The 12,864-nt window shown below is 41.2% G+C and overlaps 1 protein-coding gene across 1 annotated transcript in view; it reads right to left on the minus strand.

Annotated features, from left to right (window-relative positions):
• Positions 1 to 12,864, minus strand: part of ETFA (electron transfer flavoprotein subunit alpha) — a 78,383-nt gene that overhangs the window by 53,321 nt on the left and 12,198 nt on the right. Inside the window, exons 2-7 of the mRNA XM_004611757.2 lie at positions 11,189 to 11,335; positions 9,765 to 9,846; positions 9,576 to 9,658; positions 4,892 to 4,991; positions 3,075 to 3,185; positions 1,737 to 1,838 (exon numbers count right to left, since the gene is read on the minus strand). Of these exons, the coding sequence (XP_004611814.2) occupies positions 1,737 to 1,838; positions 3,075 to 3,185; positions 4,892 to 4,991; positions 9,576 to 9,658; positions 9,765 to 9,846; positions 11,189 to 11,335 (625 nt within the window). The remainder of the gene's footprint in view (positions 1 to 1,736; positions 1,839 to 3,074; positions 3,186 to 4,891; positions 4,992 to 9,575; positions 9,659 to 9,764; positions 9,847 to 11,188; positions 11,336 to 12,864) is intronic.

A 12,864-nucleotide genomic window follows, 5' to 3' on the forward strand; every position in this document is an offset into this window, starting at 1 on the left:
AGCGAATCTTCCTTCAAAACTTTCACAAATGTTGGGGCCGGAGTGATAGCACAGCGGGTAGGGCGTTTGCCTTGCACGCTGCCGACCTGGGTTCGATCCCCGGCATCCCATATGGTCCCCCAAGCACCGCCAGGAGTAATTCCTGAGTGCAAAGCCAGGAGTAACCCCTGTGCATTGCTGGGTGTGACCCAAAAAGCAAATAAATAAATAAATAAATAAATAATTAAAAAAAAAAAAACTTTCACAAATGCCAAATTAAATATACCACTTCCTAATTTCTAGGATACTTGTGAACTCCCCGACAAAGCATTCAACATGACTGTAATTAATTAGCTAAGTGTATAATTTATCCTTAACAACAGTCTTTCTCGAGAGAACAAAGACTCTACAGGGTCCATATCTACCCTGGCCAATGCTCCATCCACAGTGTTTAATGATACTTTACTGGAAGAGTGAAATTATTTGCATGAAAGTCATTCCACAAGGCTGAAGAACAAGCACACCTTGCCTTTGAAGTTTCTCCAATATTCTGAAGTGGGCCTAGATAGTCATTAAACAGTTAATGAATAAAAGAGTGATCTGCATTACGTGTGGTCCTTCAGTGCTCTTCATGATAAAAAGCTGTTTGGAATTTTAATTATTTCAGGTGATATTTAGTTTGGAAAGACTTTTCAAAATAACATTCTTTTTTTTTTAATTAATTTATTCTTTTATTGAATCACCATGTGGAAAGTTACAAAGCTTTCAGGCTTAAGTTTTAGTCATACAGTGCTCGAACACCCGAAAATAGCATTCTTATTTAAAAAATAAGTCATGGGGGAGGACTACAGTACAGCTGGCAGAGCGCTGGCCTTGCATACGGCTGACCTGGGTTTGATCCCCAGCACTCCATAGGGTCTCCTAAACCCGACCAGGAGTGACTCCTGAGTGCAGAGCCAGGAGTAAGCCCTACGCACCACTGGGCATTGCCCAAAATCAAATAAACAGAAAACCAAGTCAACAGGCTGTAGAATTTCCCCTTAAAAAAAAGGATGATGACATATGAAAACATGCAAGTCATACAATATTAACAGTCATATTAAAGGTGCTGAGACTTTCAGAGGTCTCCACAGAAACCCAGACAACCCCAGAAGTTTCTCAAAGAGAGGCAACCATTAACCCCTCTCACCAGTTTTGTGACTCAGTAGCCTACCATACTCTTCGGAATAGCATGGAAGTCCACCAACAGAGCAGAAGTTACTGAGGCCTGGACTGTGCTCCCCCTGGCACCAGTGATAGAGATGCACAGAAGAAAACTTATATCTTATATAAATAAAGTTTTAATATTAATATAAATTTAATATTAATATAAAATCCAAGTTTTGTAAACTTGGATTTTATATTAGTTCATAATTTCATTTTTTTTTCACTTGGTAAAATTAGAGTGATTTTTACAAACTTACCTGCTGCTTGTGTTTGACAAATATCCATGCTCCTCTAAAATAAGTACTAATAAAATCAAAGTATTCTGAGTTTCATCTTTTTTCTTTTTTTCTATTTGGGTCACACCTGGCAATGCACAGGAGTTCCTCCTGGCTCTGCACTCAGAAATTACTCCTGGCGATGCTCAGGGAACCATATGGGATGCTGGGATCGAACCTGGGTCGGCCGCGTGCAAGGCAAATGCCCTACCCGCTGTGCTATCACTCCAGCCCCTGAGTTTCATCTTTTTGAACAAATTATAATATTCCACTTACCACCAGACACTACCACTTTGGCACCAGTTAGCTCTGGTCGGTCACTTTTTGTTATTTTCTGATCAAGCCATTCTGATATCCCAGCTGGAGAAGTACTTGAGGCTGCATACATTGAGATATATATGTATATACATATAACAAAACAATGACAATAAGTTCTAATTGTTTATGGTTATTACTTTTAAGACAAATTTAAAAGTTAATTCCATAAAATTTAAGTTTGTTGGTTACTATTCTATACAAATTTCATTCTCTGATTTTGGAAAGACTTAAAAAAGGATTAGATTCCAGTATTTACCCTGAAAATTAGGTGACTTTTAAGAGGACACAAAAATCTCCCAGTTTACCTACAAAATTCTTTTTGTTCAAATAAGGAATGATACATGTTTAAATAAGATTTTATATATGTTAAACATACCAATCTCAAATAGTTAAGCAAAATTTATTAATTACCTTTCTCAAATAACATACTAGATACATTCAATGTAACTACTATGTTACATTGAATAATTCATCAATAGTTAAAGGGCAACTAAATTATTACCTTTCTTTATAACATTAAACCTCCAAAGCATTACAAGAGAAAACAATGACATCAAAAAATCTTAACAGCATGCCTAGAGGATGACTAATAGCCTAAAGCTCCTGCCCGGCAAGTGTCAGGCCAAGGGGACTTGATCCCTTGATCCCCCATGTGCCAAGCACAGTCCTAGAAGGTCTGCTGCTTGGGACCCTCTGTGCCATAACGAAGCACGCGATGTCTGGCCCACCACAGCCAGGGAAGTCTGAACACTGCAACTGGAGACGTGCACCACTCTGGAATGGGCATACGCCAGCACATGTCTAACCCCATCATGAGAGCAAAAAATAAAGGGGAAGGGGCAGGGAGACAGATGCACCCAACTCAGGCTGACTCCCTGGCACCATGGGGCATTCTGAGTAGCCCTGGGGCATCTCAGCATAGCAGGGCCAATCCCTGAGCCTGACCACTGGCCCACTGGCCCGGTTAGCCACGCAGGGCTGAGAGTGGCCTCAGACTCCCCGAGCATCGATCAGGAGGTCCCAATCCCCAACAGAAAGGGTAAACAACTACATTTTAAAAAATGTTTTAGCTTGATATTAATGTAACAGATCAATCTTAATGATTAACTCTCTGCCCCACCCCCGGGCCATCAAACCAACTATCCTAGTACCACAAGTGATATAAAACACATGCTTGAGCACATAATTTAGCTTGAAATCTCAAATACTATACTGTAAAATGTAAGGGGAGACCAACTGGTATTCTAATATACCTGTAAACTAAAAGACAAACACCGGCTCCAAATGAACACTCACCCTTTTCTGAACTGGCACTACCTCCGCTTGTGGCTGCAGCTTCAAAAGATGTTCCTCGAACAGAAAACACTTTCACCTTTTCATCACACTTCACTGTACATAAAGCGTTTCCTGAAATACCATATTTAAAAGACAATCATCAAAGGCAGCAAAAACAAGCACTCTTTAAAGGTTCAGAATTTACTTCAAAGTCAGAGAAATAACTATTTTCTACTAAGAATAGGGAAAAAAGGATCAAAATGCCTAAGAAGCATGTCAATGGATATTTGTGTAACCCTGACTGCTTTTAAAATAGGAACAGGGACTGACTTGCCTACAAAGCAAGAAACTGAGTTAACAGGTACCCAGACTGGGAAGGTATGTTCTTCCTAAAAAGAAATACAAACAAAAGCTTCCTGTACAAAAAAAAGAAAAACACACACCCATCAGAAAACTCAACAATAAGAACTGGAACAAATAAGTGGGAAGCCACTATGTATGCTATAAGAGAAAACAAAGTAAAAATATGATCCAGAATAAAGAAAACAAAGTGTGATATTTTTAAGTCAAGATTTTAAAAGGATTTAAGACATTTCTTATGGATTAGCAATCACATTAAGAGCAAGATTATCATCAAATATTTCCTCTCAAATACTGCTAAAGATGAAAGGTCTGATTTGAAAATTGGTTATTTACAATGAAACACACAACTTTAATTGGAGAGAACAAAGAGTTCATTACCTTCTCCAGGCCCACTGAGAGCGGTATGCTCAGTAGATCAAGCAACTAAAGAGACAGTAAAATGTATTCGTGCGCATGGAACTGGTGAAACAAAGGTGACCAGGAGTACTATTTTTACAAACTAAAAAGTTTTGGGCGGAGCGATAGTACAATGAGTAGGGCCTTTGCCTTGCATGCACCAGATCCAAGTTCAATCCCCGACATCCCATATGGTCCCCCAAGCACCGCCAAGAGTAATTCCTGAGTGCAGAGCCAGTAGTAACCCCTGAGCATTGCCAGGTTGACCCAAAAAGAAAACAAACAAACAGAACTAAAATGTTTTGCTTTTCCAGGAGTCTCTTAGAAAAATGTATTGAACAATGAATCTAATTTTTATTGATAACTGGAAAATTTTCACTCTGTAAAATGATGAAGTGGAAAAGAACTATTCTTGAGAAGGGATCACTAAGTCAATTATGGCTGGAGGCATCGTTAGCAATGGGGGATGGGTGCTGAAAGGACCAAACGTGACAGCCTCTCAGTATCTATATTGCAAACCATAGTGCCCAAAAGAAGAGAGAGAATATGAGGAAATTGTCTGTCACAGAGGCAGAAGAGAGTTGGGATGAGGGCAGGGATACTAGGGACACTGGTGATGGAAAATGTGCACTGGTGGAGAGATGGGTGTTTGATCATTTTATGACTGAAACTCAAACATGAAAGCTTTTTAACTGTTTCTCACGATGATTCAATTAAAAAAAGAAAGAAAGAAAAGAACTATTCTCTGAGTCTATCAGAAAGTCGTGCCATGGTCTACCAGCAATTCCAAACTAAGATTTTTTTCTCAGAAACATTTAAGATGGTCCATTGAAAGCAACTGGACAGTTTTTTAAAAAAATATTTATCTTCAAGGGGCTGAAGCAATAGCATAGCAGGTAGGGTGTTTGCCTTGCACGCGGCTGACGAGGGTTTGATTCCCAGCATCCCATATGGTCCCCTGAGCACGGCCAGGGGTAATTCCTGAGTGCAGAGCCAGGAGTGACCCCTGAGCATCGCTGGGTGTGACCCAAAAAGCAAAAAAAAAAAATTTTAACAGGTTATTTTTCTTGGGTACTAACCTGCATATATCGTCCTCACAAATGTGTCAGGTGACTTGATGTCGATGATGTCAGAAACTGGAGCCACATCAAGTTTGGCTGCTAGTCGGGGCAAAAGGTTCTAAAAGCAAAGTAAGCCTTGCATTACAAACACACAGGCCAACATACAGCTACAAAATATGAGCAACAACGTTCTCTAAACGCGTATTCTGTAGAAATTCTGATGTAAATATATTATACTTTTCATAAATCTTCAGACAAATCACAACTTTAAGCATGACTTTGGGAAAGCTCTTGAGATTAAATGAGTCTATGATTACACCAACTATGAATCTTAATGAGCTTTATAGTAGTAAACCAGTTAAACTCAAGATGTTGATTTATGAAATATAATATTTACTATAGTGAACATCATTATAAACTGTAGACAGTTGTAGGCCAATGAATATAGTAACTTCTAAAAAAAAGAAAAGTATATATTGGGTTAGAGCAAGAATATAGCAGGAAAGGCATTTGCGTTGCACACAGCCAAACCAGAGTCAATCCTCTGCATTCCCTATGGTCCCCCAAGCCTGCCAAGGTGACCCCTGAGCACAGAGCCAGGAGTAACCCCTGAGCACTGGTGGGTGTGCAAACACTCAAAACAAACACAAAAACAAAAAAACCACAGGAAGGTTAATTTTTAAAAGGAAAAACGAAATAAAGTAACTTTTTTTTTTTTTTGGTTTTTGGGTCACACCAGGCGATGCACAGGGGTTACTCCTGGCTCTTCACTCAGGAATTACCCCTGGTGGTGCTCAGGGGACCATATGGGATGCTAGGATTAGAACCGGGGTCAGCCGTGTGCAAGGCAAACGCCCTACCCGCTGTGCTATCGCTCCAGTCCCATAAAGTAACTTCTTTAACAACTGCTCCCTGAACTTAAACTGTTCTGGAAATACTGAAAAAAATGTTCTGCACATTAAATTCTCAAATACTAAAAATAAATAAACTTGTATATAACACATATGAAAGAAAATATTTACTTTTTTTCTTTGGGCCAACCCAGGAGGCCCTGGAATTACCCCTGGCTCTACACTCAGAGGTCACTCCTGGTAGAGCTCAGGGGACCATATGGGAAGCCAGGGATCGAACCCAGGTTGGCATTTCAAGGCAAAGGCCCTCCCCGCTGTACTATCGCTCTGGCCCCTGAAAGAAAATATTTCAAAGGACACATTTTGGCCTTTTTAAAAAAGATACTTCAATATGGACAGATTTATTAATTATAGTTCATCAGTATAATGGAAATCTTGTTAACGAAAAAATATATAATCAAAAAGGGTAAAGCAAAGACCGTATACTATATATATATTTTTTAAATGGGGGTCAGAGGCTACAGCCAGCAGGCCACTGCCTTGCATGTCACTGACCTGAGTTCAACCCCCCTCTGGCACCCTATATGGTCCCCTGAGCACCTCCAGGAGTGATCCCTCAGTGCAGAGCCAAGTGCCTAAGTACAAGTTGGTGTGCCCCCTTCAAAAAAAAAAGCCAGCACACAACTGTCCTCATATGTGAAGATAATCTATGTAGTTTGATAATATATCGCACACATGTGACAGAACTGCTCTCATTAGGAGGGGTCACAGGGAAAGACACAAATCCCCAGTCTGTCACTTCTCATGAGAGAAGGATCATCCCTTTGCTTCTGTCTAAACTTGTGACCCAAAGGCTCTAAAAGAGAGAAGACCTACTCCTAAGACTAAAAAGCAGCCGCTTCTAGATCCTAAAGAGGGTGATATCACCTAAGTGTCATCACAAAAGCCTTATGTTGCTTTTATCACTCCAATAGTCAAATTGAATAGTTGAGAACAGTTCTCCACTGCTCCCTACAGCTTACTCCCCAGCATCACCAGGACTCGGTACTGGTCGTGGGCAAACTCTCACTAGGCCAGTATCCCAATCCCTCTCTTGACTCTGTTCCCAAATTCTCTCAGTCCTTAGTGGTGTAGTTCCAAGATTTTCTAATTTCCAATTTGTTGTTACCTATGGAGCGATAGCACAGCGGTAGGGCGTTCACCTTTCACACCTCCAACCCATGTTCAATTCCTCCACCCCTCTCGGAGAGCCTGGCAAGCTACTGAGAGTATCGCGCCTATACGGCAGAGCCTGGCAAACTACCTGTGGCGTATTGGATATGCCAAAAACAATAACAAATAAGTCTCACAATGAGAGACATTACTGGTGCCCACTCAAGCAAATCGATGAGCAATGGGATGACAGTGACAGTGATATTACTAGTAATCCTCTCTGAACCTTGATAGGTTACTGAAAGTTTCGTAGTTTATAAAACCACAATTGGAAAAGCCTGAAGATCTCAAAATTAATGGTTCTGGGAAGACAAAAGTGCCATTAAACAGAGACCTCTTGATAAATGAGAGGTTTAAAAGGAAACTATTAGCAAACCAAACTAAATCCCTCAGTATCTAAAGCCTGAATACTAAGTAACCAGTTTTATGGGCTACATTCCTTTAAAGTTGCAAGAAGTAAGACTGGAATACAGCCCTGACAAAGGGGATTTCTGTACAAATTTTGTAATGCAGGAGATGCCTTTTAAAAGTTGCTTGATTTTTACTAATAGTTTATTATGGCGCATCTGCATGGTTTCTGTTGAGATAATACAGCACTGCATTCTGTTAATCATTAGGTGTTACTGAATTTCTTTTGCAGTTATTAAAAAGAAAAAACCTCAAATTTCTAAACCTGCGGAATAAAACTTTTTAAAATAAAAAAATATTAAAAATAATAAGAAGAAATTTAATATCCTATGCTTTGTTTTAGAGTACCTTTTTTAAAATGACTGGCGCTTAAAGGCTTGTTTTTCTGATCTTGCGTCTAAGTGCCCTGAGAGGGAGTGGGAAAGCTATCTCTCTCCATACTATCCCACACGCTTTCAGGAAGGAGAAGCACATAGAGCAGCAGAGACATGAGTGTCCCTCCACTGGGAAAGTAGTTCTCCAACCCAGCCCATGACTTCCCATGTCTTTTTTTTTTTTGGGGGGGGGGGTCACACCTGGCAATGCACAGGGGTTACTCCTAGCTCTGCACTCAGGAATCACCCCTGGCGGTGCTTAGGGGACCATATGGGATGCTGGGAATCGAACCCGGGTCAGCCGCGTGCAAGGCAAATGCCCTACCCACTGTGCTATAGCTCCAGCCCCGACTTCCTATGTCTTTTAAGACAGGCAGGCTGGAAGCTTTATTTATGTGCTGCATTTTGTAATTGTTAAGTGCTGAGATTTTGGGGTTTGTCTATGAAGCCAATGGTTCAAAGAGTTCTCGTGCTTGTCTTTTAGCTTTATATGCTGTGAGAGCCAGGCTCTGTCTTCTCTGTGATTTTTTGTTTTGGCAGTACATGGGTTTTAATCCTGACTGTGCTCAGGGGAACTATATGGGGTGCTGAGAATTGAACTCGAGTCAGCCCATGCAAGGTAAGCACCCTACCCACTGTGCTGGTGCTCCAGCCCTGCTCTCGTCTTTTCTGTTGTTAGTCAGCAGGAAAGCCAAAAGTAGCAACCACTGGTAGTTGTTGTAAGCTGTAAGAGATCTAAGGCTTAGCTAAAACTGTTAATAAGTTGCTTTCCCCCCCTTTATTCCATATTATGGTGAATTAACTTTTGGATCTTTTGGACAAGCAAAAAATATTTATTGACTTGCTGATCACAATTAAGTTGGAAGATCTCTAAACCAGTACTGGGTCTATGAGAAAAATTTGATGTTTTCTCCTAAATTTCTTACTGGGAAACTATTGAGTGGATTAAAAAGATAAATCATGTAAGAGACTGAAGAGATACTACAAGCTACAGTATCTGTCTCACATGTGGCTGACCAAGCTCATCCCCAGAACCTACCATACATGTCCTCTAAGCACTTCCGGGAGTGGCCCCTCAGCATGACCAGACATGCCCTTGCCCCCACACCAAAATAAGTCAGCAATATCATGACTAGCAAAATGATTTTTTAAGACCTGAAAATATATTTTTTGTTTTGTTTCGTTTGCTTTTGGGGTCACACCCGGGTATGCTCAGGAGTTGCTCCTGGCTGTGCATTCAGGAAATACTCCTGGCAATGCTTGGGGGACCATATGGGATGCCAGGGAGCAAACCCAGGTCAGCCACATGTAAGGCAAACACCCTACCCTCTTGTACTATAGCTCCCGCCCCAAGTTTGTATCTTAAGGACCAGAAATGTCTCTTAAGGTTTCAATGGCCACCAAGGGACTCTCTTGAGCACATTTTGTCTTTAGCCAAATCACAATGCATATGATTATATTAAGGCCTTCTTAACTTGAAGGATGTCTTCAAGTCCTTTCCTCCCTCAGACACCCAAATACACCGATTATGGTCTTTCTAAGCACCCACCAGTAACTCTTAAGATGGGTTACTGCAACAGAAGACATTACCCACAAACATGTACCCACAAAGTTCAGCATGATTTAAAAAGAAATACAATTTTTGAAAAACAGCCTAGTTTTCTCTATGACAAAAAAAATTTTTTTTAAGTATCAGTATAATAAATTACAGCTTTCAAGAACAGGGTTGTCACTGGGAAAATTTAAAAGCCTAGACATAGATCCGCTATCTAAACAAAGATAACTGTACATTTCTGGCCCAAGGAAACCGAACCCTTCCGAGCAGTGACATCAGATTCGAGCTCTCCGCCTTCTCACCTTTCCAAAGGCAGACGCTCCAGCACAGATGTGTGTGTAATTGAACTGCTTCTGAGTGGCCAGAATCAGTGGTGTCAGTTCCTCTGAGAATGAAAGACATTCCGTAAACACAGTTCAGAATGTTTTCATAGTCATGTAGTCAAGCATAATTTAACCATCTCATTTTATCCACAGTAAAATAACCCTCACCTGGAAGGAGGCCTTTGTATGCATCATGCTGGGCGACCAGAACTTTCGCTACACCTGCTACTTTGCAGAGATCTTGTGCCACCTATGAATAAAGGAGTTTTAAATTTATCCATCTAAGAGAATCAGGTAAACAGAGAAACTGCATATGCCAAAGGAGCATAACATACTGGAGCTGGAAGTCATACCCAGTGGTGCTCAGGACTTGCTTTGAGTGTAGGTTCAATCCCTGGCACCACATCATCCCCATAAGCATCACTGGTACTGCCCTGAAGGGCCCAGAGCACCTGTAAGGTAGCCTGGGTCATGCCCAGCACCACAGGGCCTGAGCAACACCATATCCCTGGTCCCTCACACTGAACTGCTGGTCCAGCTGGCGAATAATCACTCGGTACCCTGCTTGGAAAACCCAAAATATAACACTGATTTTTAAAAATGTCTTTAAGATACCAATTTCACACAAAGAAATTAGACAAGTGATTACTGTCATCCTGAACGCAAATTATATCAAAACATTGCATCTGTTAATTTTTTTAAAATTTCAAGTAAAATGCTGTTAAGACAGAGAATGTTCTATCAGCAAGCATTCTCCAGATCTCCTCCTCTAAAACCCAAGCACCCAAGTACAACGTTGGAAACTCCCAAATGTGTGAGATGAAACGGGCAGCTCAAGCTAGATAATAATCTCGCTTCATGGAAGCAAGACTTCAGCTATCCCACAGAGCTATAGCATAGGACATCTTTCCAGGGGGTAAATTTACAAAGCTGCCAACTTCTCCCTGCAACAAAACCAAGATTGTCTTTTTTTGGTTTGGTTTGGTTTTTGGACACCATCTGGCTATACTCGAGGCTTACTCCTGGTTCTGTGCCCAGGGATCACTCCTGGTATGGACTGAAGACATACCTGCAGGGTCATGTCCAGCCATAGGCAAGTCAAGTGCCTTAACCCCTATACTTTCGCTCCAGCCCCTAGATTATCTCTTCGTGCCAGCAACATATAGTTTGGAAAGCCCAGTACCTACACTTGAATTCTTACACCAATTAAAACTTAATATCCTGATATTCTGTCCAGATTTACCACTTTCAAGAATTAAAAGCAATTAGCAAGTATATTCATCAATACAAAAAAGGATCAGCAATTAACCTCTAAGGGGACTCAAGTATTATCATTCCACTTGGTACCTGATGGCACATAATAGTGCCAGTGGAACTAAATCAAGTAATCTACCTCATTTCAAAAGATAAAATGCTTAGTAAGCAAACCTTTTAGTTCCTTTTTCACATGTAGTAAAGACCGTAACACCACTATTTAATGAGGATTAGGGCCCAATTTGGGCTACGGTCCTTCCCATAATTCTCTGTCACCATCTTTTCTTGTCTCTTGATGGAGATTATATTTGCTATGGTTGACCTTAAACATTTCTCACCTTGTCACATTTGGTTCCAGCTACTAAGCAAGACACATCACCTCCAAGACGTTTGGCTGCAGTGATGGCATTCAAGGTAATGGGTGCTAAGGCATCGTTGGCATGCTCAGCTATTACCAGGGTACTCTGAAATCGAAGCAATGAGGCCTAAAGAGGAAAAACAGAAAAATGAAAGAGAATGTTATTATACAACTAGATCTTTATTCTTATCAAGCATGTATACTTTAAAGAACATTGTATACAATACTCAATTCTATAAATATGTTTATAAAATACTTGCAAAATATCAAAAACTGGACAATTTGTGTCTACTGATCTACTATTAACATTCTTACCAAATACAAACCAAAAATTTAAATTAGGGACTGGAGAGACAGTGCAGAGGGGAGGGCACTTGCTTCGCATGCAGTCAACCAGAGTTCTATACCTGGCACCCCATATATTCCCCCGAGCCCATCAGGAGTGATTCTTGAGCTCAGAGGCAGTAGTAAGCCCTGAACATCACCTGGTGTGGTCTCCTAAGGACCAAAAAAAAAAAAAAAGCCCACAAGAAGAATCCGATTAAATACTATTGTTAGATTTAGGGGGAAAAAAATCTCAAAATAACTTTCCCACAAATCTACATTAAATTAAAAACTGTTGAATGTATCTGAATTTCAAAAACTTTGTGCGGGAGACACAGTGCTACCAGCTCATCAATCTGTACCTGTGGGGTGACTGCATCAGCAGCCTGAACATGCCTTCAGGTTTCCTGATACCCCCAAATTGCCACTGTGCCTCTGGTTGGACCTCAACAACTCAGGACTAAATTTTCTGTGAAATGAAAGGGCCAAAAGTTAGGTATGTGGGAGCCACGCCCACAAACCCCCTCCAGCTCAGCTCTACAAGCTCTTTTATCAGCCTTGCTCCAAAGATCCATGAATAAATCTTGAAAGAGATCAAAAGCCACAGTTACACTTGGACCCATGCAAGGCTGAACAGACTGGGGTCAATTGGAGGGAGGCAGGTTAGCTTGGTGCCCACCCAAATAGAGTCCCTGGCAGTCCCTTGCTCCCACAACCCAAAGTCATCACCATGTCCCCGGCCAGATGCCACCATCTTAGGACAGACCTCACTGGGATATTAAACTGTTGAAAATTCAGGTATGCGGGTTTTGTGACTGAAATCTCCAGGATTTTTCAGAGTAGGGATGGGCTACCTCCCCCAACTTCCCAATACTCCTGGAAGCACTGGCAATCACCGCACGAACCAAGTCCAATGCCACCATGTAAGCTCTTCTACTGGCCTTGCTTCAGAGATTCATAAATAAATCTCACAAGAGATCAAAAGTCGGGATGGGCTACCTCCTCCAACCTCCCTGTACTTCCAGAAGCCTTGGCAGTCACATCACACCCCAAAGCTGCAATCCACTTAAAAAGCTACTCGTCTTACTGTTCCCATAAAAATACTGAATGCCCTGAACACACATAACAACCTCTGTGTATTGCAAACCATAACACGCGAAAGAAAAAGGAGAGAGAAAAGAAAGAAGAAAAGTGCCTGCCATAGAGGGAGGCTGGGAGTGGGGCATGGGGTATTGGAGGCTGGTGGGATGCAAACAGGGGACACTAGTGGTGGGAAAGGTACACTGGTAGAGGCATGAGTGTTGGGTCATTGTAGGACTGAAACCCAATCAG

Source organism: Sorex araneus, chromosome 3 (assembly GCF_027595985.1).
Source record: "Sorex araneus isolate mSorAra2 chromosome 3, mSorAra2.pri, whole genome shotgun sequence".
Classification (NCBI taxonomy): Eukaryota; Metazoa; Chordata; class Mammalia; order Eulipotyphla; family Soricidae; genus Sorex; species Sorex araneus.